Here is a 27,846-nt window from a genome sequence, read left to right on the forward strand (position 1 = left end):
AGCCCAGGGACTGGAGAGCATTCAGGCCTGGAGCTGGACAAGACTTCCTGCTGGGGGTTTGGCCACCTGGGCAGCTTCCCTACTGTACCCCTGAGGTCCCCTCCCAGGTCTCTTTCTCTGTATACCCCATCAGCACCCCCACCTAGACGTGTGGCAGGCCCCCAGCAAGCCACACCCCCAGAGAGGGGGCCAGGACTGGGCAGGCGGGTGGACAGCCGGACCGTGGACCCGGAAGAGGAGGGGGAGGAGGAGGCTGGGATCGGTCCATGGGAACACCCCGCTGGCCTTTTCGAACTGCTAGAGCAGGGGCGTCCTGCTGGAGTAGAGGTATGTGAGCTTACCGCCGGGAGGGCAGCCAGAGCTGGGACCAAGCAGTGGGTGGTGGGGTCCACATGCCCCCCAGGAAGCCATTGGCCAGAACTGCCTCTCCCCTGGGGGGCGATGGGCGGATTTGTCCCCCAAGGTGCCCATAAATGCCTTTTAGGGTATGAGTGGCAGGTAGAGGGACCTGGAGTCCTTTGGGGTCCACAAGTCTTGGGGTCAGCTCAGGTTTGTGGATGTGCGTTTTGCAGCCTGTTCTGCATGGTTCTGGGGAACTCAGGAACACCTTTCTGGGGGACAAATTTTCTGTAACTTTTCCGAGGGGAACCTCTGATCTGAGGCCTCCAGGAAAGGGAAGGCTACTCAACCCAAAGTGACTCTGTTGTGATATGCAGCCACCTTCTCCCTTCTAGAAACCTACCTCACCCCCAAGACAAAGGAGCCCCCCCAGCCCCCACCACTGTGTTCTTGAAAAGGTTGGGGCAGAAGGCAAGAGACCTGTGAGTGGGCAGGATGCCCACCTTGGGCGCGAAGTGGCTGCCCACAAAGTGGCTAGGGCTCCAGTTGCAGAGCCGCCATCAGGCCCGCTCTTCCAACTGTACTGCCCTGGGTGCTGACCCCCAGGTGTCTGGCTGAGGAGTATGGACGCTTCCTGGAGCATCCAGGTCACTCTACAGAGGCCTGGCCCACAGAACTGGCCCTGCAATCCTTGCAAGCCTCGCCCCTGCTCTGCCCCTTCTGGGAACCTGGACAGCCCCCCATGGCCTGCGACCCAACCTGCCCTTGGAACTTGGGTTCCACTTGCCCGGGGAACCAGTGGTAGCAGTCAGCTGTGTCCAAGTATGCCTAGCACTCTGGCTTTGGGGGATGAGGGTCCATCTGAGCGCTCCCCAGCTGGGGCAGTGGGGTAGGTAAGAAGCTGCCCCTCAAGCTCCACCCTACCCCTGGTGCCCCTGGCCCCCTCAGAACCTCTTCCACATGTATGGAGGGCCAGGGTGTCACTGCCTGGTCTGACCCGGTGGCCCACTTCACTCACGTGGCAGAACTCTCATACCAATGCTACACAAGGGTCCCACAGGTGGCATGGAACACACCCCAGACCACCTAGGACATTCTACCAGGGCAGCTGCCTCCCAATGACTCCCTAGATTGCGTCCGCTCCTGGCACGGACACACTGGTACCTCGGCCTGGCCCAGGGCAGTATTTGTCTTCTCCTGTCAGCAGTAAATATTTGCTGTCCTCACTGCTCTCCAGGCCTGAGCAGACCCTGAGGGCCACGAGAGTGGACACAGGGATGCCAGGGTCGACCCCTGCCCTGGAGGGCCTGGTGCCAGGTGGGGATTTACCCTAGAGAAGGGGAGCCAGCCCAAGACTGAGTGGCCCTTATACCTGCACCCCAGACAAGGTGGCCCCACGCAGCACTCAGGCAGGGTCTTCAGTCAAGCTGTGAGAGAAAGGAAATCCCCTGGGAGCTGCCTGCTGACTTGCTGGGGCCGCCCAACAATGCTGACTGGACCATGTGGTCAGGAGGGGCCATTCAAGGAATGGCCAGTAGAGGGCACCAAAGCCCCGCTTTTGGGGTGCTGTGGGCCTGCGCGTCTAGCCTGTGGCCTGCTGACCCTTCTGGCAGGACATTCTGCCCTGGAGTCTGGGAAATGTGAGATGTAGGGAGGAAAGGAGCTGTCTGAGGATTCTTGGGTGCAATCCCCATCCCAGGTCAGCCCCAGCCAGATTTTCAGTGACCCAGGCTTCCCAGATGCTGAAGCAGCAGCTAGATAAAAGGTAGGGTCCCCAGTATTTTGAGAATGTCTCTAGTCAGAATGTGATGAGCCCCCCATCTCGTTCCCCCTAGAAACAGAAATTTTAGGGAATCCCCAGAGAGGAAACTTCAGGGTCGACTCCATCTGACCCCCATGTTATGGCTGAGCATACACTAGGGTCCCAGGCGGTCTGTGCCCAGCTGGGAACCTCTGTTCCTCAGGGCCCCGGGGGACACAGAGGCGAGATAGAGGTAGAGGGGTTGTGTGTCCCTGTCACTGGCATCCCTCACTCTGCGTAGAGCCACCTGGCCATTTAAGCCAGAAGGCTGAGGGCTTGTCGTCATGAAACAGGGGCAACCCTGGGGTACAGGTGGCTTCACGTGAGGTCCAGCTGGGCCAGAGTCAGTTCCTTCCCGTGTTCACCCTCTGGCTGATGCTGAGCGGAGGAGGTCAGCTCCGGGAGGAATGTTTGCAGTGGGCGGGGGACAGGGGTCTGGGAACAGCAGACGTGAGCTGGGCTGTGGTGTCCACCCCACCCCTCCCACTATTGTTTCTGGCCTGGCCACAGGAACAGCGCGGCAGATTCCTTCGAAAGTGGAGCCTGCTGGAGGTGGCCTGCATCGTCCCTGTGTGGCCCAGTCACGCTGCGCTGGCGCCGGGTGCCCTGCTGGTCCTCCCACCTCCCTCGGTGTCCTCAGTTCACTCCCCACTCTTGGGGGCCCAGCCCACTCAGAGCCTCCCACTTCCTGCCCATCTGCTGCTATAGGGGACTCTGTGCCTGACCTACAGACCCCTGCAGCTGCCCCTGGAAGCCGGGCCTGGGGCCAAGCCAAAGGGCCTCACAGCCCCACTGTCCAAGGCAGGACACAAAAAGGGCTCTTGGGGCACCTGTGAGCTATAACTACGTCAAGGTCCATCAGACCCAGAGCCAGCCTGCCAGCGTGTCCCCCACTCCCCTCACCCCTAGATGCCCTGTTTGTCCAGACCCAGGGCTGACTCTGGGCCAAGATCACAGACTCTGGGGGCTGAGCCAAAGCCCCATCTTCACACCTGGCACCCCATCTGGGACCACTGAGCTCCCCTTCCCCAGCAACAGAGGTCAGCCTGGAGGCTGCCTAGCCTGGGGATCTGCGGGCGCTCGGGCTTCCTGGAGGCCCCGCCCGTGCAGCCCAGTGCGAGTCCTCAGAACCTGGCGCCCAGCGCTGACCCACATTCCACCCAGGCCTCCCTCTGACCCTTCCCAGCCCATCTGTGTTTGTGGAAAACAGAGTCTGAGCCCAGCAGCCCTGCTAGTGTGAGGCTGCTCACGCTGACTCCGGTGCACCCCTCTGTTCTTCAAAGTCCACCCTCACGCAGAACTCGGGCCTGTTCCAGCCTGGCCTCTGGCCCCTCGCCCACCCCAAGACCCACTGCAGTGGGGCTGCTGAGGGGCCTTGGGGAGTTCCCTACCCTCTCTGGGTCCTGCTGCCTTAGCATGGGTCAGACACGCATGGTGGCCTGGTGGGAGAAGGTGGTCCTTGGGACCCTGGGTAGACTGAGGCACCTGTGCCAGTGCTCTGCCCACAGCTGCCTGGCCCCTTGAGTTTGACCTTCGAGGTTCACAGATCGCCTCACAGGCGGGGAGCTGGTGGAAGGCAGGTTCCTCTGCGGTGGCTGGAAGGGAAGAGGTTCCATCTGGGCCCAGCTGTGGGAGGGGAGGAGAGAGAGGGCCACTGAGAAATGGGAGTGAGGGCAGGCAGGGACCCTGGCCCACTCCTAGTGCCACAAGCAGAACTCAGAAGCAGGAGGCTTCCAGGAGGAGGTGTCCACATCTGCAGGTGCTGTGACCTTGACAAGTCCCTGTGAGGTTCCCCCACCCACCCCACCAGGGACCACAGGGGCTCAGCAGCTGGGTGCACATACAGCTGGGATCTTCCCAGGGCCAGGGATGGCCTGGCCCTAGAAGAAAAGAAAGGTGGCAGTGGTCTGAGGATCTGTGCTGGGCCATTGTGTCCTGTGAGCACTGCAAGCAACAAGCCCTCACCTCCTCCTGGTACACCCTCAGCTTCCTTGGGGCCAATGGAGTGTCCCCTAGTGCAGGGCTGAAGTGTGATTGCTGGTGGGTTAGGCAGGCTGGGCCTTATGTTCCGGTTCTGCCATGTATGGCTGTGTGCCTTTGGGAAAGTTACTTTACGTCTCTGGGCTTCAGTTTCCTGATCTGTGAGAAGGGAGCTAAAGGAGACCGGAGCTGCTCTGACAGCCAAGTGTGGTGCTGCCTTGGCTGCTGGAGGCCCTGGCAGACTCGAGTCATGGCATTCAGCAAGGACTCACACTGTAGTCTTGGTTCTTTCCTCCATGGCACAAGGTGTCTTCTAAAACCAGCCTCCTGCGTCTTTCCTCTACAGCCAGAGGCAGGGACCAGGATCAGGCCACAGGGTGTCCCCAGGGCCTGATTCCTTCCCACTCTGGGCTCTACATGGGTACAAACGAGTCCCTTCCATCTCCCCCCGCCCCAGCTCGCCCACAATGTTTTGGAAACCTCTCCTATCTCAGGCCAGGAGGTCACCCGAATGGAGGTGTCCTCTATAATGAAGGCCTTACAACACTGCTCTGGGGCAAGGCTACCCCAGGATGGGGTGGGGGCTCCAGGTGTGTGATGAGGTGTGCAGGAAGGGTGGGGACTGCAGAGCCTTGGGCTACCTGTGCGGACTCCAACTGTCTTGCCTGGGTGTCTCTGTCAAGTTGCTTTCCCACTCTGGACCTTAGTTTCCGGTCTAGTGGTGGTTTGGGCTCAGTCAGTAAAAAGAGGTAGATGTGTCTGTGCAGAAATTGGCCTGTAGCTATGTGGGAGGGACCAAGGTGAGAAGGACCGGCAAGGTACAAACAGGGTCCATGGGGAGGAGTCTTTGTGGCTCTGGACCCTCAGCCCACGGGCCAAGACTCTCAGTGCAGGGAGACTGTGGCCAGGCCTACCCATGAGGTCTGTTCCCTGCAGCCTCCCCTACCAGGGCCAAGTACTTCCTGGCCTGCCCTGTTTCCCTCTGAAAGCTCCGTGTCATCTCAGGCAGCAGGTTTTACCTGAGCAGGTGGAGGAGCCTTAGACAGGACACCTGGTGCCCCACAATTACCTGTTGTCTAGGGTGCATTTCTACATGGCCCAGAAACAAATGTTCTGGTGCCAGCATCTGGGGAACCAGAGACAAGTATAGCCTCACAGAAGGAGAGTGAAAACACAGTGTTAATTATCCAGACAATGTGCTACCACTTCCTATACCTCACACTGAACCTGGGTTGGAAGTGGGGTCCAGCGGGAAATAGGAGCTGGGGACCAGTCTATTGCCCAAGGCTGATTGGCAGACCGGGGATCTCAACCAGGCCAACCTCCATCCCTGCCTGCCTGCTCCATCTGAATGCACAGTGCTGGGAGCTTCAGAGAATAGTCCCCTCTTCTGGGTCCCCAGGATAGGGCCTCCCGGGCTCTCACCTGTGGCCCCCTGGCCTTTGAGTAGGCAGCCTTTCCCTTGCCAGGCTCCCAGAAAGGGCTGCTGAATGTCCAGTACCCCGAAGATTCGGGGCTCTCAGGGAAAAATGGATGCATGCAGGGTGGGGTTTGTAAGTCACTCCTCTCTCAGTCCCCAAGGCTACCAAAGAAATACTAATTTTTGGAGAAAGCAGGGTGCTGAGACTGTGGGGTGCAATTCCTCGAGTAACCACCAGGTGGCAGGTTTGGGCCGGATTCGGAGATGCCTGCTTCCCGGTTAGAAGGGCAGAGTTTTGAAAGGGAATTAAGAATAGAAGCTCACCCTTGCTCTTCTCTGGGACTCTGACCCTGACTAGGGGTTCCAACATTCTGCCCAAGGTCCAATTTATAATATATCAAATTTTATTTCGATACAAGTAAATACAATTCTTCCTCTGAGGACAGAATGGAGGCTTCAGGAAGGTCGTCTGGGTTTGATCTATGGCTTCGGGTACCCATCATGCCACAAGCCCCTGGGCCAGGGGTTCCCCAAAGGGAGGAATTTCCAATCCCAAATTCAATAATGCCAGGACAGCAGAAAAGCCTCAAACCAGGAACAATGTTGCAGAACCCACCAGTACCTTGACGCTTCAAGGGGCGGCTCTCCTGGTAGGGAGAAGGTAGTTTTGCCACAAATTCCAGCTTGTAAGAACTTTGGGTCATGCCGTTGTAATTCCAGAAATGGCCAGCAGGTGGCAGCACGAGGCCATTTAAGCGGCCAAGTGGAGGAAAACTAGAGTACCTCAGTTCTCTCCTACGTAAATGAGAGTCCAACTAGACCCTCAACGTGGGCTGACACTCTCCCTGCCTAAAAGCGAGAGGAATAAGGAGGTGTGTGCTGTGTTGTGCCCTTGCACCCCAATTTTAGTTCTTTTTAGGATCCCTTCCATCTATGCCCCCTGTAGGTCAAATATATGGAATATAACACTGGAGATCACAACCCTCATATCTCACTTCACTGATGCTCAATATTTCTTATCCTGCTGTAGAGGCATTGTGGCTTAGCTACACCCTTATAACCCCCACTCTTGCCCGCTCTCCTTGCACTCTCCCCTTGCTTAAACAACCTGGGTCCCTGAGATTCTGGTGGAATAAAATAGCCCTGGGCTTGGCCAGAGATGGGAATCTACCCCAAGGCAGAGCTTTAATACATTTGAAAGGTGGAAAGCTCCATGTTCCCAGGATTTTGATCTGTGCAATGTGGGCTGCTTTCCCCTACAGCCCCTTAGCTGCCCACCTCCTCAATCTGAGGGTCCCCCACTTGATGTGCCCTCCATGGAATCTTGACTCTCTTGGAGTGAGCCCCTCTCTTCTTACCCCACCCTCAGTGTGGGAAGTCCCAGCCAAGTGTCCCCAGGGGCACTGGCAGCAGCTCCTTGTGATATCCAGACACCTTGGAGAAGACACTAGGGGGCAGCACATGCCACAGAGCTATCAGCCGCTAAGTCCCAAAGCTCAACTGGAGCTAGCATAGGCAAGGGACTGCTTGGCCCTGAGAAGTGTGGATGCTTAATACTGGATCCCATCTATGCACCCTAGAACTTACTCAAGGTCATTACACCCTTGCATCTTTCTCCATCCAGAAGCCTGGTGAGGAGTCCCACCTGTCCTCCTCCCATGGCACAGTGTGGCTCTGGGGCATCTGCATCCTGTTGGGGCACTCCCATCATATTTGAGTCCCACTTCCCTGCTGAAAGCCCCATTTTGCCCACATATCCCTTATCCCTCCTGCTAAGGTGTTCATTGGACATGGTAGTGCATGCCTGTAATCCCACCACTCTGGAGCTTGAGGCAAGTGGACTCTCATGAATTCAAGGCCAGTCTGGGCTAAATAGTTCAAAGCCAGGTTGAACTACAAAACAAGACCCTATCTCAAAACTTCATTAAAAAAATAAGAAAAGGACTTGGAAGAAATGAGGACTTGGAAGAAAATAGAAGAGGAAAGAATTAAGTCCTAACATGGGCTGGTAAGCTGAGTAAGATAAACACCAAAAGAGTGAGTGGCTGGGGTGCAAGAGTACAGGGAGCTTGGGGACTGGTGGCTCTTTGGGGAGTGCACATGTCTTTGCCTCTTTGAGAGACTTTGCTCTGCTTCCTACTCTCCCTCAAAACTTCAAATTTCCAGTGAAATTTAGTCCAAACAGGTATTGCTTCTGAGTCTGCCCCACCTGCTTTTAATGCTGAGTCTGTGTTTTAATTGGAGTTTCAACTAGGCACTAAAGTCTGTGATACCTGCTAGTTGTCCTAAACAGAAGGGCCTGTGAATTCTCTCTGCCTGCTACATGCCACTTGCACCAGCTGGCTTAGTGCTTGGCAGAATACATAGAGTGTGGGGGGTTGGGAAGACGTGAATGATGAAGGGGAAACTCTTATATGAGTCATCTGTCCATAGAATATGAAAATACATAGCTGCATTGTATTATACCTGCACTGGAAGCACTTGAAAAGCAAAATTTCTGCTCATTCTCGAACCGTGCTCCTTTCTCCTTAGGCTCCACCCCCATTTTACCAGTGCCACGCCCATAGACATGCCCTGGGGTCACATGACTGCCAAGGGTCACTCTAGTGAAGCCTCACCCACCCCCACCTCCGCCACACACTTCCCAGCTGCTAGCTAACAGAATGCTTCCAGGTGATCCCAACACCCAGAGATGTTTCTGCTGGGTCTGGGATGGGCCAAAGCTCCACCCCCTAATGCACCTGTGCCCTAGTGTGGGGAAAATCCCATAGCCAGATGCCCAAGTGGCCCAGCAGTACAGCTGCCGTGAAGCTCTCCAAATTTGAAGACACTTGGGGAAAGGTGTGGAGGGGATGAGGTGAGGGGCAGAGAGGCATTTGAGCGAGTGCTCTGCTCAGTGGTGGACAGGGTATCCTACTTCGGAGGGCCCTATTACCATGGCCATTCTGAAAAGTCCCTTCATCATCTCTCTAGCCTCAGCTTTGTCTCCCTCCATCTCCTCATTGACCCTGCTGGGAAATCTGAGCATCACAGGGAGAGCACCTCCTGCTTTGGCAGAGACTGCTAATATTGGTTCAGCCAGTGGATCATCAGTCAGGCAGTTTCAGCAGACAGGGTTGGGCACCATTTACTCCCCAGTCCTCTTTATCCACCATCCAAGAGCTGCAGAGACTACCACTGCTAGAGTGCAGGTAACCAGGCTTGTTCAGGGTTGGGGAATCGAGGAGCCTGGTCTCTGAAGGAGGAGAAGACCCCTTGTGGCTAGAGAGCCCAGTGGGGCAAATTCCTTTGGGCATCCTCAACTTTGTAGTGGACAGGAAAGACAGCCAGAGAGGGTACTTTTCTACGGGGCTGCACAAATCCACAGAGGCTTTTGCAAGGAAAACAGATTCTCCTTTACTAATCTGCCAGGCAAGATGGCAGGGACAAGCGAGGAGTGCAGGGCTGCTGTTCCCAGCAGGAGTGAACAGGTGTTCTTGGAAATGTAGAAGGAAACGCTCTTCCTCATGAGAAGTTGCCTCTTGCTTCATCCTCTCCACCCTCTCCCTACCCACCCCTCACCCATCTACACACACACACACACACACACACACACACACACACACAAACACGCTCCCAGTCCCGAAGACAGACAAGCCAAACTGTACAGAGGACCCAGGGTCTGAGATCCTAAAGCTGCGTGTGTGTATGTGCATGTGTGTGTGTGTTTATACCATTTAAAAAGTAAAGCTCCCCTCTTTGCTTACTCCCTACTCCTCCCAGCCACCACCAAGAAATTGGAGAGTGAGCCTCAGGCACATGAGAAAACAATCCCTTGTGTTATCTCCCAGCAGTGTTTTAAAAAGGGAAGCTGCTTTTCCCTTGACTGTGTGCCCAGTTCTCCCTGCCACCTTCAGTCTCCCCGTTTACAAAAATGATTGTGGGGCAATGGCAGTTTCCCTAGGAGTACATTCATTTGTGCATGTTTTTTTCTCCTGCACTACGAGTCCCAGTCTGCCCTATTCTGTGAAGTTTATGGAATAAGGGTTCATGGCTCCCCATCTCATGAAACCTGGCCACCTCCTCCCTGGTCTTCTCCAAATCTAGAGCCTGGGTGCTTTGAATTTTGTCCCTGATCTTCTTTGCTTCCATTTAAGTTAGGAGTAGTGGGAGAGACTTTCAGTTTGTGCTGTGACCCCTTAAACATTGGCCCTTTGTGTGCAGCCCCCTATCCGGTGCCCAGACAGAAGCCCACCCCCAATAGGAAAGGGGCAGCCCATGCAACAAAAGGGTCTCCTGCTTCCCCAGGAGCAATTATCAGACTTGGAAAAACGACTTTCTCCCTCTCTTACTTTGATATAGAGCAAGCTAAGCAGCTGAAGGGATAAAAGGAAGAGACAGTGCCCGTGCCCATTCCCTGGCAAGGTCACACAAAAGCCTCCCACCCAGCAGCAAGGAGAGGGGAAGTACCAGGGCTCTAGCTGGAGCAAGACTTGTTTTAAAACACACACACACACACACACACACACACACACACACACACACACACAATCTTAAGAACATCCCTTTGGTATTCCCTAGGGGCCAAATAGTCACTGCTCAGCTCTTGAGGGAGAAAACGAATCGCAGTCCCCAGTCCCAGGGCGCAGCCTCTCCTTTGGCTCAGATTCTGAGCTGCAGCAGACCAGAGCTGCCCAAGAGCACAGCCCCAAGGCAAGCTGCTGTGGCACGTGGACCATTCAGGTAATCACTAAGCATCCAGAACTGAGGCCAGCAGCCAGGCCCAGCTCCAGTAAGGTGAGTATCCCAGCATCCTGGACAGGGCAGAGGTAACCATTGATGTGGCTCTTTTTGCATCTTTGGCCCCTTCACAGATTCAGAGCCCTCCCAGGCACACCTTTGAAGCCACCCTCTCATTTATCAAGGAGCCAGCCAAGGCAGGGGGTATATTCAGTCACACAGCTGGTATCTGGTATCTGGAATTCAGATGGTGGCACCAGGTGCCTCTCTCCCTGGGGCTCAGGTGTGGGCAGAGCAGGGTCCTAGCAGTCTCTGCAGTATGGAGGTACTTGGAGGGCATTCCTGGGAAAGGAAGAAGCGCAAAGGTGGGCAGAGGCCAGAGGGAGAGAGCAGGAAGCCCAAAGGGGAAGGCAGGGACACCTGGTGAGGTCCAGATTGGAGGGAGGAGAAGAGGACAAAAGGAGGAAGAAGGGGGAAAAAATCATCCATCAACTGGGAGAAACTGGGAGACCTAAAGACAGCTGGGTTTATCCCAGCAAGGGGATTTGAGGCTGGGTTCTCCCGCCCTGGGCTGTGAGGTTGTGAGGCCGTGGGGCCATGCACCAGTGGCTCTCCTGTGTCAAAGTGGGTGACAGTCTCAGCCTCCTGACTGAATTGTGACCAGCAGAAGATAATGACCAAAGAGGCCCTCTGAGTGCCTGCAAGTGGTGTCACCATTCCATTGTCTTCTGGAGGTTATTGGGCTTCCTGTATGTGAGGGGTGTGGGTGCAGCAAGAAAGGGCCAGGTCAGAGCAACCTCTGCCACTGTCCAAGCAAGTTCGGAGCAAGCTGGAGCAAGTTCAGGGCTGTGGCCACGCCAGTTCACCAGTCAGGTACTGGGGTCAGGGGGAGAGAGGCCTGAGGTTCTGGGGAGCACTGGAAGTGGGAGCAGGCGGAACTGTGTTCTGGGCCTGACAGCAGGTGCCACATTCCTCTTCCAGGAGGGGCTGCATGGGTGACCCCCTTCCACGCCACTTTGCCCATGTCAGAGAGAAGCCAAGATCTTCTTTTAAAGGTGTCTTTTTAGTTCAGATGCTAAATAAAATAATGACACAGTGGGTAGCATAGGTCTTGAATACACACCCTGCTACCCCTCCCCAGGTGAACCCCACCTCTGGTGCCGCCGCCTCCCCCCCCCGCTTTTAGCTTTGGGTTATTGATCAACAGTAGGTAGTTTGTGCCATTGTTGTTGCGTGTGGGGTTCTGGTTCAGGATATAAGTCCCTGGCTTTTTAGGCTGACACTGAGCTGTGCATCCAAAGCCCAGCAGAGCGCAGTCATCCTGTACCTTGGCAGAAGACAACCTGCCAGGTGTGTGAGGGAGGGCACTCGGGACAACTGGAGGACAGAGCTGGGTTTGTAAATCCTGGGCTGGGCCCCAGGGACTGGGGAGCGGATACCTCTGAGCCTAATCTGGGGAAGTAAATCCGTGGGGGGGGTGTTGAGAAAGGCTCACTGAGGGCCAGGAGGAGGCAGTGGAGCCACAAGCCAGGGGCAAGGGCCAGGCTCTGTGGGAATGAGTCTGAATCTTTGAGCAGATGTTTATTCTTTTTGGAATTTGGGGTTTCTGGTCCAGAGAGGAGACCCTGCTGCCACAGTGTTGGGGCACAGGTGGGGTGAGGGGTGGGCCCTTAGGGGCAGGAGTTCCTTCTAGTCAAGCTCATGCAGTTGGAGACCCCAACCCCACACCGTCAGGCTGCTGGTAGGGTCTTTCCTACCATAGGGGTACAGAAAGTAGGGAGAAGGAGAGTGGAGGAGGAGGGGTAAACCCAGCACTGGTGCTGGCAGTGGGGGCATAGCTGGCCCATTTATTGAGTGTGGGATGGCCCGGATCTGCTCCAACTTCCCTCCTGCCTATTCCACCAGCCACACCTTTGACTGAAGAAGTCCAGTTGAAGGCTCTGAAGCCCGTCCAGGGATGAAGAATGTGTCCCCAGGGGGCTGGGGATTTAGCTCAGTGGTTCCACTGCCTGCCTCGAAAGCGGAAGGAACCGAGTTCGATCCCCGGTACCAAAAAAAAAAAGAATGTGTCCCCTGTGCCCACCTGTATTGGCATGGTTCCCTGCACCCTGGTGGTTCCACAATGACCATCCAAGGTGACCTCAGCCTTCCTTCCTTGCAATTCATTTTTGAGCATGGATGGCGGCCCTTCCATGTAGTTGGCCACTTCTGTGGAACAGAAAGCAGAGGGTGGGCCCCCAGATAGGCCACTGTTGTGATTCCCCTCTTGACATCCCTGAGGAGGAGGAAAGCCCAGTCTCCGCAAAAGGTCTCTCATCCTCACAACTGCCCATCCCCAGTCCCGGGGGGGCGGGGGGCGGGGGGGGGAGCAGGCCTGGAGAAAAGGTGCAGAGCCCAGAGCTGGGCCATAGGGAGTGCTGGGTTTGTCTTTCCTTAACAGGGACCCTCAGCAAGTATTTGAAATTACTGTGGTCTCACAGGGAGTCAGGGTGCAGACAGGCCTTTTAGAAAATGTTCCTTACCCCCAAATTTACAAGTCTCCTTGGAGTGGGAAACAACATCAGCAGACCAGAGACCTCTCTGCTGGAGGCTCCCTGCTGTCATAGGCACACACCCCACCCCGCAGGCCTGAAAGGCAGCACAGGAGGCTGCAGGAGGCTGATGGAAGGGGAAGGGGGGCAGTGATGGGGGGGGGGGGGAGAGGCCAGATGTTCTTGGAATGGGACACTGTGATTGATGCGGACTGGAATTTGAAGGGGGGAACATTCCCCTCGTGCCTCATGCTCTGGGTGGAAAATGGGCTGCTTTGCATGGCGTGTGGGGGGGGAGGGTCTCCAGGTCTTGCCAAGCGAATGTAAAAGAGATGCCTCTGCCCTGCCTGGGTCTCCACACACCTGTCCAATGCCATTAATCCCTGCCTTTCCAGAGTATCAGCCTTTGAGATGCACCCCCCCCCCCATCCTGTACTTCTCTATGGGTGACAGGAGGGACCAGCAATGCCTACGGTACTGGCCCCAGGATTCCCCCATTCTGCTGCCTCCTGCAGCGCTGCCTCTCTGGCATTCCTACCCACGGCGCCCCTCATCCCATCACTGGCCCTCACCTCTAACACTGCAACATTGGCCAGTGCTAAGGGGGTGGCCTTGTTTCCAGCGCAGCGCCGCCCAGCACGGTGAGCCTGCATGTGGGTTCAATACTTGCCTTTAAGGAACTGAACTTTCCCTAGCCGGAGTGAGTAGGTTTGTCGTGAAAATTCTTTGAGAAAACGAAAGGAGACCCCTGGCACCCAGCCACCCTGCAATCCTGCCCGCCCCCCATATTTCTCCTTTGCTTTCCCATTTCCTCTTCGCTTTCGAATTGCCCAGGCAAAATGGGTTTCGCCGCCGTTGTTTGGGAGCTGGCTACAGCCAGAATGGTGCGCGCAGAGGGTCAGGGCTGGCGGGGGGGCCGCCCGCAGGGGGTGCTCCGAGCCCCCAAGCCGAGCCGGGGAGGAGCCTGCCCCCGGCGGCAGCCCGGCCGCGGCTTCGCCTAGGCTCGCAGCGCGGAAGCGCGTGGGGCGCAGTAGCGGCGGGGAGCCCGCAGGCCTCTTCCGAAGCGGCGAGGCTGGAAGCCGGGAGCCCTGGGAAGACTTGGGGTGCAACGCCCCCCGGCTGCTCCCTCACGGCCCTCGAGTTTCTCCCTTCCACGCAGGCGCCTGCTCAGTAAAGGCTCCCACCACAGAAGCCCTCTCTCGGTGGCTAGAAGGCTAAAGAAAGAAAAGCTAAATTCATTTGGGCGTGCGCACCAGGGCGCCCCGTGCTACCTGCCCTGCTGCCTGCGTGGCCCTTTCCCGAGCCGAGCTGCGGCCGCATAGCCCGCACTCGCCTTTCCCGGGGAGGGCGCCACTGCTCTGCGTGGGTCCCTAGGTGTGGTAGACCCGAGCAGCGCGTTCCTCTCAGCCAGGAGCTTGCTCCTAAAACGTAGCCCCAGCTCTCCAGGGATCCAATGCATTCAGCAACTTCCCTGCAATCCTTGAATTCTGGCGTTTCTGTTTATGGAGTATTCCAGATTTAAGCATTGCTCCCTAGGTCTTCTAAATACGTTTAGCATTTGTACAGCTCACAAGAAAAATTTTTGAGCATTAATTTCCAAATACTTTATAAGGTGTGAAGTCCTTGTTAGTGTCCCCAGACCTACACTATGTAGCCTGGGTCCCCAAATTTGTTTTCTTCTAGGCTTTTAGCAGATTTATATACCTCCCTCTAGCTCCTACAGATTTGCAGAACACCAACCTGGGTTCCCTAAAATTTAAACAGTAACCCATAGGTCCTGTGGTCACACTGAAAGACCCTTCTGACTCCTCAAAGTGTGGGCAGTGTTTTTTTTCTGGCATTTAGGTACTGTCCATAAAACAAGCTTTCTTTCCCCCAAATATTTCTATAATTTTAGCTATTAATTCCAGGTTATCCTAAGCTTAGTATCCCTTTTCTGACTTACCCATTTCAGCCTTATTCCCCTGATTTAACACAGTTTGGAACATTACATTGTCCACTGAATTCCACGATCTTTTGCTGCAACTTGGGTTCCCTAGATTTTATACACTGAACACCAGGTCTCCTCAACACACTGAGCAATTTTCCTGAAACTCTCAAAGTTAGAACCTTGTTTCCTATGCCCTTCCTCAAAGTTAGGCATTGCACCCAAATATCTTGAAAACAATCTATACTCTGATTTCCTCTATTCCATAAACTGAGAGAATGCTTTCCACCAGTGATGCCCAAATTTCAGTGAACAATTTTCTTCCATGGTCATGAGGATTTAGGACATTTATTTCCAAGGCTTTATAGGCTTCCTGGCCACTGATCAGGTTCTTTAAAACAGAGCCATTTGTAACCCAGGCCTCAAAAGCTCACTGAGCAATTACTCAAGATGTATTCCAATGTGCCAGGAAGGTTTTCTACATTTTCACATAATGTCCTATGTCTCTGGGTCACATATGTACAAAACTAACCCTTGATCAGAACCTATTTCTTGTTATAACAATCTTTGTTGAATGTCCTCAATCCCCATTCTGAGCATTATTTTTTCTGCAACATGATATTTTGAATATTTATTAAAAAGGCTCCCTGGGTCCTCTTAGTTTACTAACAAGAATCTGGATTTTCTAAAATGCAAACCCCCAAATCCCAGGACTATACCAGACCCTTTTCCTGATTCCCCATGTTTGCCCAAGCTAGGCTCCCTCAAATATTAAGCTATGCTCTCCAGGCTCCCAAATACACTATTATTAAGTTACAGAAAAGTATGAAGCTCGGGAGCTGGAAAGCAACCTACATACCCACTGAGTCCCCCACATTTAGGCAATATTTTCTGCAAATACTGTGCATTCCCCACAGAACACAAGTTTGTACACTGATTCTCCAGACCTACTTAAGAAGTCTCTGTTCCATAAAACTTAAGTATTGTACCCCAAGTCCTCTAAGGATCTTAAGCAACTTTCTTGGATCCCTGGTTCAAAAATTATTTTCCCAAGGCCCCCAAAATGAGGTACGCCAAAACAAATTGAAAAAGTTTTCCACCACAGAACAATTAAGCTTTTATTAAACTTTAATGAACTTTATTGAATTCTATGACCCTTGTCTTGAGTCTCTTTAAATTTAGGCAATGTTCCATGAGTCCCCAAAGGATGCTGAAAAATATCCCCAAATTCCAGAAATCCAAAGCTTTTAAAGATTTGTGCTTCATTAGTTTCTTGGCTTCTAACTTGCTTAAATTTAAATCTCAATCTCCATTTAATAACTTCCATGGACCCCCAAAATTGATAGTATGTTTTACTGGGGTCCCCCAAATGTAAACCGTGTTCAGGAAAACTGCAGGATGTTTGGCCCTTGTTCAACAAAAATAAACGAACTGAAGTCTATTTTTAAAATTAAATGGACACTGATGTCTGCATTTCCCAAATGTACTGCTTACACTTTGGGTTCCCCCAAATTTAGACAGTACTCCTGGAGTAGCTAAAGAACACTGAGGATTTTCTCTGAAGCTATAGTAATTATGGAGGTTACTTCTCCCGTGTGCTGCAAGTGTCCAGCTACTCACCTGTATTCTTAAAATGTGGACATTAATCTCTAATTATCCCCAAGAATTTGCTTAGATTCCTAAAAAGTGCCTCTTGTTTTCAACCCATGATTTTAAACATTGTGCCTCTTAGGTTCCCCCAAATTTCATGTTGAGAATTTTCTTTAGTTCAACAAAAAAACTCATCCACAAACTGATCTGTGATTTTGTGGGACCCCCAAGCTTCAGATCAAGATACTAGTTTCCCTCATTTTAGATCTATATCACTATGTCCCCCAATATCCTGGTGCAATTTCTCTTATCCCCCAAAAGTGGACTCTATTTTTCTGAAGTCTCAAATTCATTTATCACAGTTCCCACATTTGTTGAATCTCCCCTGGGTGTCCCTACTTCGGGACAATTGTTCTCCGGGCTGCAAATCAGAGATCTGTCGTGTAATTCTGAAATTTGGGCATTGTTCCCGGCCCGGCGGCTGCCCTCGGCTTCCCCAATCCCGTGCACCGCGGGTACTGGTTTCAGGCCTCTTAGTGTCTCCTACGGAGTCCCCAGAGCAACTCGGATTTTGGAAATTTTCTTTCTGTACCCCAAACACACTCCGGAACTCAGTTCGATCGCCAGGACGTGGGCCGTTCTTCTCTCATATCCAGGAAAACGACTGGGCATTGTCCCCCAGTTCCCCCCCAAATTTGGGCATTGTCCCTAAGTCTTCCAACGGACTGGGCGTTGCCCCCGGACATTGGGGACTGCCCCCCGGGGTCTCGCTCACCTTCAGCAGCGTCCACCGCCCGCCACAGAGCGCTCGCCCGCCCGCAGCCTCAGCTCTTCGTGCGCCCGCGGACGCAGCTTCCAGCTTCGCGGTGAGCTCCCAGCGGCACGGCCCCGCCGCCTCTGCGGCCCCAACCCCGTTCCAGCCTGCACCCGCTGCCTTTCTAATCAAACGGATGTGAAGGCTCTTGTTTCGGACAGCCGTCCCGGAGGCCGGCGAGGAGCGCAGGACCCGACTGCGGGTTACCCGCTCGTCGGCCGCACTCCCTTCGGTTGGGTGCTCCGAAACTGACGCCACTTTCGTTTACTCCTAGCAAAGACCACAATCATGGGGAGCGCGACTTGGCTGCCCCGAAGTTGTGCGGGGCAGGACCCAGTCGGTGGGACGCGCAGAGGCGCTCCGGGTTTAGGCGGCGCGGCGGCTCCAGCCCTCCGAGCTTAGCGTTTGGGGAAGCGCGCGCTAGCGCGGGCGCAGTGATTGATGGCGGAGCAAGAGGGTTAACCGGCACGCGAGTTTCCGCCGCCCGCGGCCCCTTCCTCTCCGCTAAGCGCGGGCGGCCAGGACCGCTGGGGGTGGTCGGGGGCGGGGGTGCAGGGGCTTGTGAGTGGTTTTGACTTGATAAAAATCACAGTGCCTTCTTACATCGTCTAAACTCTCCAGGAGATGGTTTCCCCAGACCCCCAGATTATCGTGGTGGCCCCCGGGGCTGAACCTGTGTCTACGCAAGTCCAACGCACTGAGGACGGGGGAAGCATTATCCGAACATTTTGGGTGGGCCTCAAAGGCGAGCTGCTTAGACGCATCCCGGTGAGCTCGGTCCTGCAGGTAGGAGTTAAGCTTCTTTCTCCTCGGGAGAGCACAGCCTTTGCAGGCAGGCTCCATGCCTAGTCCAGATTGGGCTGGGCCCAGCCAGCCTTCCCCGCTCCCCGTAGCTGGAAGCTGCGGAGCCTGCTCTGGGCTCCCGCGCGGCACCGGGGGGCGCTCGGGATCCGGCTGCGACTAGAGGTGCCTCGCAGCCCGCTCCTATATCGCTCGGGCAGGTGGCTGCCTCACACCCCACCCGAGCTCGGGGATCTTTCCTCCGTCGTTAGCCACCAGCGGGGACCCGGGACCCAGCGTCAGGTCACCTGCGCCCATGCGCTGGCCAGACACCCCCGCCAGGTAGCCCACGGGCGGGGCACCAGGACCATCATTACTGCTAAGGCCTGGGACGATGCCTGTGCCTGCTTGCCTCACGCCCCCAGCTCTGGAGCACAGGGCGCCCTGATACCCCAGAAACCCGAGAGGAGGCCCCTAGAATTCTTTAGAATAGAGATAAGGGGGTTCGTTCACCTTCTCCATATCCCAGCCCCCCACCCCAGCTTTGAGTCCAGGCACCCTCCGCCCCCCCCGCCCCCCCCCGCGGTAGCCCCGGGGCCTCACCCCCCATCCAGAGTTCCCTCCTGTGGCTCGAGTTGCGGGGGCGGTCCCGGGGCGGGGCAAAAGCCCCGCGGTAGCCCATTGGCTCGGGCTCTTGGCCAGAGGGCTCGAGCGGGCGCCGAGCCGCGGGGTGGCGCGGCTATAAGAGCCGGGCGTTGGCGCCCGCAGTTTGCCTGCTCTCCGGCGGAGCTGCGTGAGGCCAAGCCGGCCCCCGGCCCCCCCTTCCGGCCGCCCCCGCCTCCTGGCCCACGCCCGCCCGCGCTCGGCCCGCCAGCGCCTCCACCCGGGCTGGCGGCCCCGCGTCGACGTCGTCCGCTGAATCGCTGCTAACTCCCGTCCTGGGCGCCGTCGGCGGGGTCGCGCTCCGTCGGGCCTGCGGATTCCCCGCCGTCTCCTCCTTCATCTACCTCAACGCCGGTCCCCGCTTCGCCGGAGGAGGCGGTCCCCCCCGCAGGCAGTCCGGCTTGCAGGCCGCCGGCGTTGTCATCCCCCGCGCTTTCCCCAGCCCTCCCCGGCGCGCAGCCTGGCCGCTCCCCCTTCCGAGCTGCGTCCCGAGCGGCCGCGGCGCCGCCACCCCTTTCCTCCCCCCGAGGCCCGGGCTTGCGACGGCCGAGGGCTCCGTCGGCCCAAACCGAGCTGGGCGCCCGCTGCTCGGGTGACGACTCTACTCCGCCCCGGTCAACACCGTCCCAGGTCCCTGTCCCCGACGTTGCGTCCTTTCCTTGGCTTCTCCTCGCCCCGCGCCTTTCTCCGCGTCCGCGCGGCCCCGGCTTGTCCACCGCCACCTTCCCTGGGCTCCCTCCCGCCCCCCTAGTTCCTCGCCTCCAACTCCCTCCCCCCTCACTCCCGCCCTCTGCCTTCGCCTACCAAAGTGGATTAATTATACGCTTTCTGTTTCTCTCCGTGCTGTTCTCTCCCGCTGTGAGCCTGCCCGCCTCTCGCTGTCCTCTCTCCCTCTTGCCCTGTCTTTGCTCCCCCCACCCGCGTTTCCCGTTCACTCTGTCTCTCTCACTATCTCTGCCCCCCTCTATCCTCGGTACAACAGCTGACCTCATTTCCCGATACCCTTTCCCCCCCTAAAAGTACAACATCTGGCCCGCCCCAGCCCGAAGACAGCCCGTCCTCCCTAAAGAAGCAGAAGAGTCCCCCCCCAAAATAAGCCATCCCCCCGTTCTGCCCCGTCGCACATTCGGCCCCCGCGACCCGGCCAGAGCGGCGCTGGCAGAGGAGTGTCCGGCAGGAGGGCCAACGCCCGCTGTTCGGTTTGCGATAACGCAGCAGGGAGGTGGGCGGCAGCGTCGCCGGCTTCCAGGTAAGCGGCGAAGACCTGCGGGGCAGGAGGGCAGGCAGGCGCGCCGGACGCCTCGCTCTTCATCCAGCCCGCCCAGCTAGGGCCTGGGGCTCGGACGGGCTGGCTGGGCCGGGAAAGGGCTGGGGGCTGGGGTCGGGTTCCCTCCGCGTACCCCCTCGCTCGCCCTCGCTCGGTGCACTGAGGGGGGGAGGGGCGCCGGGAAGCGCCCGGGAGGTGTGTGCAGTCGGCAGGCGCGACTTCCTGGTCGGGTTTTTTTGGGGGGGGGGACGGTGTTTCTGAAAATGTGCGATTGGTGCCGTGCGGTCAGTCCCCCCAGGGTGCTGGGTAATGAGGAGGGGGCAGTCTTGGAAGCCCACCCTGGTATGTTGACTTGGTGCCAGCAAGACGGAGAAAGGAAGACGGGGTGGGCGGGGCCGGGAGGGGGGCCGAGTTGGCAAAAGAGCCACATTTGCAATATATTTCTCCCCCACCCCCTATCTCTCCCCTGTTCCCCACATTTCTAACCAGGAATCTGGGGAGAGGGGCCGATCTGAGGTTCAGAAGGGCCTGGAGAGGGGGTAGCTGCCCTGCCCTCGGCTGAATGGAAGTTTCCATACAAGGGGATGGAAAGGAGCCCCCCCCGCCCCCTATTGCTTTGCCAGAGGTGGATTGGGGGTGCAGCATGAGCCCCCCGTGATACTTTGCTAAGGGATGGTCCAGGACTAGCGGTTGGGGGTGCAGGAGAGAAGGGACTGGCTGGAAGGAGGGAGGGGGCGGTGCAAAGAGGGCGGGAGGAGTGGTCAGCGACGAGGGGGTGGGGGTAGGGTGGAGCCGGGGCTGGGAGGAGCCGGCTCAGACATAAAAGCGGAGGCACTGACCAGCTTGCAAACTGGACATTAACTTCTCCTGTGAGAGACACCTCCAGCTTCCACCTACTTCTCCTCCTCCTCCAGCCCCAGCGAGCCTCCTGTCCAGCCGAGGTAACCGGGGCTGTGGAGTAAGGACCCAGCTGCCATCCTGATTCGGCCTGCCTGGTTGCTGAGGGCAACGGCCGAGCCTCCGGCCTGCGCCCCTGCAGCCCGGCCTGCGGCCTCAGCGTCCTGCTTCTCCCCTGGGCCTCCGCCAGCTTCCACCTGGTTCCCTGGCTCCTTCACCTGCTCCTCTTCTCTCTCTTCTCCTCTTCCTCCCTCCGCAGCAGCTTCAGGGTTTCTCCTGGGTCTTCACCTGTCTGGTACCTCCACATGCCTCTTGGCCATCCCCTGCTTTCTGCTGGAACTCGGGGCTGAACCAGGAGCTAGAGTGGTGGGATTTGTGGAAGGGACCTCGGGGTGGGGGACAGCAGATGGAGCTACCCCTTGCACTGACTGCAGCTGAGTGGCCAGCATGCTGAGTTTGCTCCCAGGATTTGGAAGGGGCAGCAGAGGGGTGGTGGGGGAGTTTAGTCCTGTCGAAGAGGTAGGAGAGGTGGTTTTTGGGTCTTTTCATGAAGCTGGCCATGGCTTGTTGAGGACTTGAGTAGGATTATGCCTTTCTTATTCTCCGCTCCATCTCACATGATTTATTGCAGGGGCCTGTGGAAGGAAGACTAGGGCCGCCAGCCTGGAGGACTCCATCTTCTGTAGGGTCAGGGTAGCCTGCTTGTAATTCAGGTCTCCCATACCTAAAGGAGCTGATTAACTGTTGCCCAGGCTGACCCTTCAGCCACACAGCCTGTGAAGGGGTGTGTTCTATAATGAGCAGCCCCTCCAGACTGGGCCTGGAGAGGCCAAATACCAGGTCTGACCTGGTCTCTCCAGCTCATTCTGAGGTGCATGGAATCTCAGGGGCAATAGGGGAGATGATTCGGTAGTTATGGAAGGACTCTGAAGTCTCTGGCCCTGGGTGGTGTGATTTGGGGCCTGGAAAGGGGGCTTCTGTGAGTTTTGGTGTGCCCAGGGCAGGCTAGACTGGGAGGGCTGGGAGATTCTGGAGAGCAAGGGCCCTGGGACTGGGGGTAGCACAGTTGTACTAACCATTGGATCCTTTACCTACCTTTGCTCACACCGGCTGAAGGGGAGAGGCTGGCCCAGCAGGATTCTCCTGCTTACTTGGGGAAGTGGTGGTCCTTCTGGACCTCCCTGCCCAGCTGGGGTTGGAGAGGCCAGGAACTGGTCCTCTTGGATACACATGACTGGTCCTCTTGGACTCACGTGTTCCGCATAGGTGGAGCTGTTTGCCATCTTGGCGATTGCTTGGAAGTCCCAACAGTGGTAACTGTGCCCTTGATCTGGCCCTGCCCCCATGATATCACAGGAGGAAGACCAGTCCAGTGTCCAGTGCTGGACCCTTGGCTGTAGGTGTGACTCCGCCCCTGTAATCATGAGGAAGGAATGGTGGTCCACATGTAAAATTGCTAGCATATTTTGCAACTTAAAGCTACAGAGCACCTCGCATGGTCCCCAAACCTGTCTCCATTCTCCAGTGGCCCTGTGGCCTAGCCTTAGCAATTCAACATGTATACTCTTTTTTTAATTAAAATTAAGAAGGAAGCTGGGCTTTTAAATTTCAGGTGAATTGTAGAATAGCAGATGGCTGAGAACCTGGGGTTGTGGGGGTCGCCTGGGAACTGGGGTGCTCCCAAGCCCCAGCTCAGGCCGGTCTATCTCTGTCTCTTCCAGATACCAATGGGGATTTCAATGGGGAAGTCGATGTTGGTGCTACTCACCTTCTTGGCCTTCGCCTCGTGCTGCATTGCTGCTTACCGCCCCAGTGAGACCCTGTGCGGCGGGGAGCTGGTGGACACCCTCCAGTTTGTCTGTGGGGACCGCGGCTTCTACTTCAGTAAGTAACTTGGAGGGGCTGGGCAAGGGAGCGGAGTGTACACAGCAGGTACTCATCAGTGTTAGAGTCAGACCTCCTGGGGTGTCCTTATCCTGGGCAAGGGGATGCTCAGAGCCCACACCAGCTCTGAGACTTGGAGAAGATAGGGTCCCCAGCGAGGATTTACTGAGCACCACAGTGCTTGGCATGTGTGTACAGTGGGCAGGGGGCCCAAGGCCTCAGTGGACCCACAGGGTTTCCATGGGGGGGCAGGGATCTGAGTTCCTGCTATGGTGGACTCAAGTCCCTGTTGCCAAGACACCATGCCTCTTGGGCAGGACTGTGGGCTCTGACTTCTTTCCTGCACTGCTAGGACATTTTGACAAGGGGCGTGTGTTTATGGCTGATAAGATTTAAAATCTGATAGATTTTAGATCAATAAAAATAAAAGCAAACGTAGTTAGCAGGTACCAGGGCTGAGTGCGGATGAGCAGCCTTGGGGGAGGAGAGGAGAGCCAGACCCCTGCCATTAAAACTCCACCGTGGGGAGGCGTCTGGGGCCTTGACTGCAATGTGGGATACCCACCTGCTTAGACTGTTTCTCAGGATTCTTGATCTTCCAGCCTGGGGGTCGCTGGGGTGGACTCATTGCTGCCAGGGAGGGGAGCTAGAGGGACATGCCCAGGTGGGGTTGGAGGAGGAGGGGCTTCAGGAACAGTGACCTCTCTTGCTGCCATGTACTTCCTTTTCTTCTCCACCTGACACTTGCCACATGGCCTCCTCCTCTGCAGCCTCTACTTTCATGTCTGTGATATGGGCTCACAGGATGTACGTACATTTCTGACTTCTCTCGGAAAAGTACTGCTGCTGCTGGATGCTCTGAAGCCCTTGCTGCCCTGGCCTCTCTTGTGTTCTCCCTCTCATCTGCCTCCTTGGGGGCTGGGGGAGCACGTGGCACTGCAGGCCCTGTGCTGCTGGTCTTTGCTGAGGGAGTTGCTCCTGTGCACCAGGGTTTCCTAAGAGGAGAGCTGGGCCACGCCCACTAATGGGATCCCTATCCCTCCTCCCACCCATGACACCTGCCCTTGGGTGCCCAGAGTTGAAGCCCCCAGTGACTGTCCTCCCAGCCAAGCCTCAGACCTGAGTGCCATGGGGGAGAGGAGAAAGACGGGAGAAGAGAAGGGAGTGGTTAATGCGACTCCTCACTCCTCCCCTCCCGTCTTGTTCTCTCCTACCCAATCCTCCCTGTCTCAGCGCTTGGGGACATGGGCTCCTCCAGGCTGTGGGCTTGCTCTTGGCCAGAAGCCCAAGTCCAGGGACCACACTTGTGGGGCCAGGCTCCTTGTGGGGCTCACGGGCCCCACCTATGTTCCAGACCACCTCCAACACAGGCCCCGGGAGTTCATATCAGAGGCAGGAGGTGCCAGAGGCCAAGGGCTGCTCCTGCAGCATGCCCCTTCCATCTCTCTTTTCTGGGCTTTTCTGCCTGCCCCACAGGATGACTGGGTACCTATCCAAGGCCTAGCCTGGGCAGCCTCCCCGGGGTGGCTTCGATGGGCACTGACTGTGACTCTGTCCCTTGGGATTTCCAGGCAGACCCGCAAGCCGTGTGAGCCGTCGCAGCCGTGGCATTGTTGAAGAGTGCTGCTTCCGAAGCTGTGACCTGGCCCTTCTGGAGACCTACTGTGCCACCCCCGCCAAGTCCGAGAGGGACGTGTCGTCCTCTCCGACCGTGCTTCCGGTGAGGCCCTGCACCTTGCCCTTCTTTCTAGAAATGAGGGACAGGATGTTAGGTGTGTCTCCCAGTGGGTGGGACCTCTTAGCCAAGGGATAAGGATGTAGCCAGCTTTAGCTTGAAGCACAGTGGAAGGCAGTCCCACGTGTCCTCTTGGCCAGTGGCCTCCCTCCCTGTGAATGTTGAATGATGGGCTGGCGTGGTGTAAGTGTGGGTAAGGGTCTCCAGGTCACTGTGAGGTCTAGGCAGGTGACTTTGGTGGTGGAGCCTATGAGCCTGACCTGTTGATTGCTCCTTCTTTCCCAGGACAATTTCCCCAGATACCCCGTGGGCAAGTTTTTCCAATATGACACCTGGAGACAGTCTACTCAGCGCCTTCGAAGAGGGCTGCCTGCCCTCCTGCGTGCTCGTCGGGGTCGTATGCTCTCCAGGGAGCTTGAAGCATTGAGAGAGGCCAAGCGTCATCATCCCCTGACCGTCCTGACCTCCAAAGACCCCGCCCACGGGGATGATACCTCTTCGGAGAAGCCCAGCGACCAGAAGTGAGCCAAATTATCGTAATTCTGCAATGTGTACCATCGCACTCGTGACCTCCTCTTGACCAGGGACATTTCCATCACGTCCCACCTCTAAGATTTCTCTGTTCCATTTCCACCCCGGAGGGCTTCCCTGCCCCCAGCCCCTGTGCCCTGCCTCCTCACATCAGGCTGCTCTCTTCGCCCCGCTCCACCAGGCTGAGGGAGTCAGAGCAACATCTTCAAAGATAAAACCCCTTAGATTTAAACATCCTCCACATACACCCTCTCTCAATTACCCCCCCAAATTCTATATGCACATCAAAACAGTTGAAAAGCCCTAAATCTCTCTCACACACACACCAGCCCCCTTAAAACGAATTGGCTTTTTAGAAACACTAATTAGCCTTTTTAAAAAACCTAAAAAGTCAATTGGCTAAAAAGATACTAAAAAGGAACTGGCTTAGAAACAACTGGAAAAATAAAGGGATTTGGCACACCTTTCCCCCTTCCTTCCCGCTTTGGATCTTGAGTCAGTTGGCTTGGACTTGGGTCCCTGAACCAGTCCAAGGGAGGAAGGGGCCCCAGAAGTTTGCAGGTGGGCATGCCAGTGCTTCTGCACCATTGCCCTGCTCATCGCTTTTGAGCACTTTTGATGTTGGCTGCCCAAGACCAGCAGCCACCAGACTCATTCCTCACTCATTGTCTATCACAGGAGCCATCAGGGAGCTGAGCGGAGGGACCCATTGAGATCAGAGGAGGAGAACAACAAGAAAACCCATATCCCTGAAAATAAGGTTTAATTGGCACTAACCCTCACCCCTCAAATTCTTACATCTTAATCCCTACCCTAGAAAGCACACATTGTCCCTACAGCTACACATATACACACATGCATGCCCACATGTGCACCCACCCCACGTACCTGCACACATATATACATATACACTCACACATGCGCGCACACACACACACACATACACACACATGCAATTGGATGAAAGCATTAAAAATAAGCAAATCTCACTTCGGACCCATTTCATGCAGATCAGGCAGAGTTCCATCCCAAATTCCCTGAACTGTTTTCATGATTTGAGTTCCCATGAGCCACCGTGCTCCCCAGACCCCTGCCAGCATCGATAGCTACCCAGAGTGAGGAATGGGTTTGGCCAGATCAGAGATGGTGTTGGGAAGCAGGGCGTGCTTTGGAGTAGCCTGCCCCCGAGTGTGCTCCAGGGAGAAAGATCTGGGGATCCCCCATCCTGAGCACCAGAGGTCATCTTTGCCCTGATAGTGGGGAGTGTGGGAAGTCTGGCGGTTGGAGGGGTGGGTGGGGGGCACTGGGGGCTGGGTGGGGGGAGGCTCTGGGGTAGAAGGTGGTCCTGGGAGATTTTGGATGTTAGAATCAGGAGGAGAAACGCCTAAACTTGCAGAATTACCCACAGTAATCAGGAGCCCAAATTTAACATCAATTGATCTATTTCCCCCTTCGTTTCTTGGGGCATATTTCCTTTTTTTTTTTTGTCTTCTTTTTTTTTTTTATTCAGTTAGCTTTTTATGCGCTCAAAAACAAATTACTATACCCATCCCCGATGTAACAGGGGAGCAGTGACCCAAGTTATATGCACAAAACTACCAGTGTAATCATCAGTATCACCACCACGTCCTGCTCTCCGCCATTTATCGCCCTTTGATTTTTAATCTGTTCCTGTCGCTTGGATTGAGTTGAGAGTGGGGCCCCCGTAGGGTACCGGCCACAGTGCCCCACGGAGAAGTCAGGGGAATCAAGAAGGCCGCTGCCTGGCCTGGTCTCCGGGGATGGTGGCTGGTCCCTGGAGGCCTTGAGTGGTGGAGGAGGGGGCTGGGCGGTGTCTCCTCGGGTGTCAGGAGGGTGCTCGGAGGCCACAAAGATGGGGCCCTCAGCTGGCCTGCAGCCAGCCGAGGGGGAAGGGACTGTGGATGTGTGAGCAGAGACTCCGTCGGGCAGGAGCAAGTGGCCGCCTTCCACACACCTGGGGAGCCCTCCCCCCCCTTTGGCGATACCTTGTCCACCCCTTGGCACCCACCTTGTCCATAGGAGGCCTGGGGCTCTGCAGAACCTCCTCTGGGCAGAGCGGGATGAGGTCAGGAAGTTGGGGAAGCCAGAAAGTTTTGAACCTGCAGAGCGCAAGAGCTTGCCATTGAGTGGGGTCGCTTGGGCCCCGAGGCCTTTGGGTCTGGCAATGCCATGGTAGCCACACCATGGTGCCTAGGACTGTGCGGGGAACCGGGCGGCTGGGTGGTTTGTCTACCTCACCCCCCACTTTTGCCCCCAGTGCAGCCCCTCTGCATGAGGTCTGACTAGCAATTTAGAGGCCCGAGGCTTCTGGGTCCTAGCGACGGGGCTGGTATGGCCCTGGGGGGCGGTACATGTCAGTCCAACCCCGAACAGGGGGCCCCTTAGCAAGCAGCTGGAGAATGGGCCATTCGGAACATTGGACAGAAACCCAAAGAGCAAAATTGTCAGAATTGGAAAATACAAACAGATTGGCTTGAGATCCAAAAGACTTCTGAGGCACCCTAAATTATCTGCCCATTCTTCTGGATACCCACCCACTCAGTATTTTTTGCCTCTGTGGGCTGGGTACTCCTGGGGCGCTTGTCCCTGCCCTCTGTGTCCCCAATTTTGCAGCTCTCTCCGAGGTCACCACTCTCTTGGCCCGGGCACCTATCTGGCCTCCTGTGTCTTGGTGTGGCCCTCCATCTTGTCTCTTCCCTGTGTCCCTACTCCCACACTGTCTTCAGTGGGACCCGCCTCTTGGGTCCCTCCTTTTACATCATGTGAAGACCCCCACACGTCGGACACCCATTGTCACCTGTGCCGCTGTGTCAATCCATCTTGCCGCGGCTGTGTCCACCTCAACTTAACTCCTTTAACATGCTCGTATTTCTGGCACAACCCAGTGCTTGGGCTTTGTCTTTAACTTGTTAATGCTTGCAAACCAAATAAATCACTAAAATCACTA

At 56.0% G+C, this 27,846-nt stretch overlaps 1 protein-coding gene across 4 annotated transcripts; it reads left to right on the top strand.

Annotated features, from left to right (window-relative positions):
* The first annotated feature begins 186 nt into the window (after positions 1–186).
* On the top strand, positions 187–27,846 carry Igf2 (insulin like growth factor 2). Of its 4 annotated transcripts, XM_021264414.2 has the most exons (5): positions 187–327; positions 10,101–10,316; positions 22,450–22,612; positions 24,184–24,332; positions 24,633–27,846. In XM_021264414.2, exons 3-5 carry the CDS (start codon positions 22,456–22,458, stop codon positions 24,870–24,872), a joined length of 546 nt encoding a protein of 181 aa, XP_021120073.1. In that variant the 5' UTR covers positions 187–327; positions 10,101–10,316; positions 22,450–22,455; the 3' UTR covers positions 24,873–27,846. The 4 variants fall into 4 exon arrangements, with proteins under 4 accessions (XP_021120073.1, XP_004852153.1, XP_004852152.1 ...); XM_004852096.4 differs by lacking the exon at positions 10,101–10,316 and having other exon boundaries at positions 217–327; XM_004852095.4 differs by lacking the exons at positions 187–327; positions 10,101–10,316 and adding an exon at positions 19,137–19,813.

Source organism: Heterocephalus glaber, unplaced genomic scaffold (genome assembly GCF_053883595.1).
Source record: "Heterocephalus glaber isolate CG9 unplaced genomic scaffold, H.glaber_assembly_v1.0 deba00000594, whole genome shotgun sequence".
NCBI classification, from domain to species: domain Eukaryota; kingdom Metazoa; phylum Chordata; class Mammalia; order Rodentia; family Bathyergidae; genus Heterocephalus; species Heterocephalus glaber.

Excerpts from the sequence above, each read along its gene's own strand:
- Igf2 (XM_021264414.2), top strand. The coding sequence starts at position 22,456 with ATGGGGATTTCAATGGGGAAGTCGATGTTGGTGCTACTCACCTTCTTG. Across the intron at positions 22,613-24,183 it reads GGACCGCGGCTTCTACTTCA|GCAGACCCGCAAGCCGTGTG; the intron begins GTAAGTAACTTG and ends TGGGATTTCCAG. Across the intron at positions 24,333-24,632 it reads CCTCTCCGACCGTGCTTCCG|GACAATTTCCCCAGATACCC; the intron begins GTGAGGCCCTGC and ends CTTCTTTCCCAG.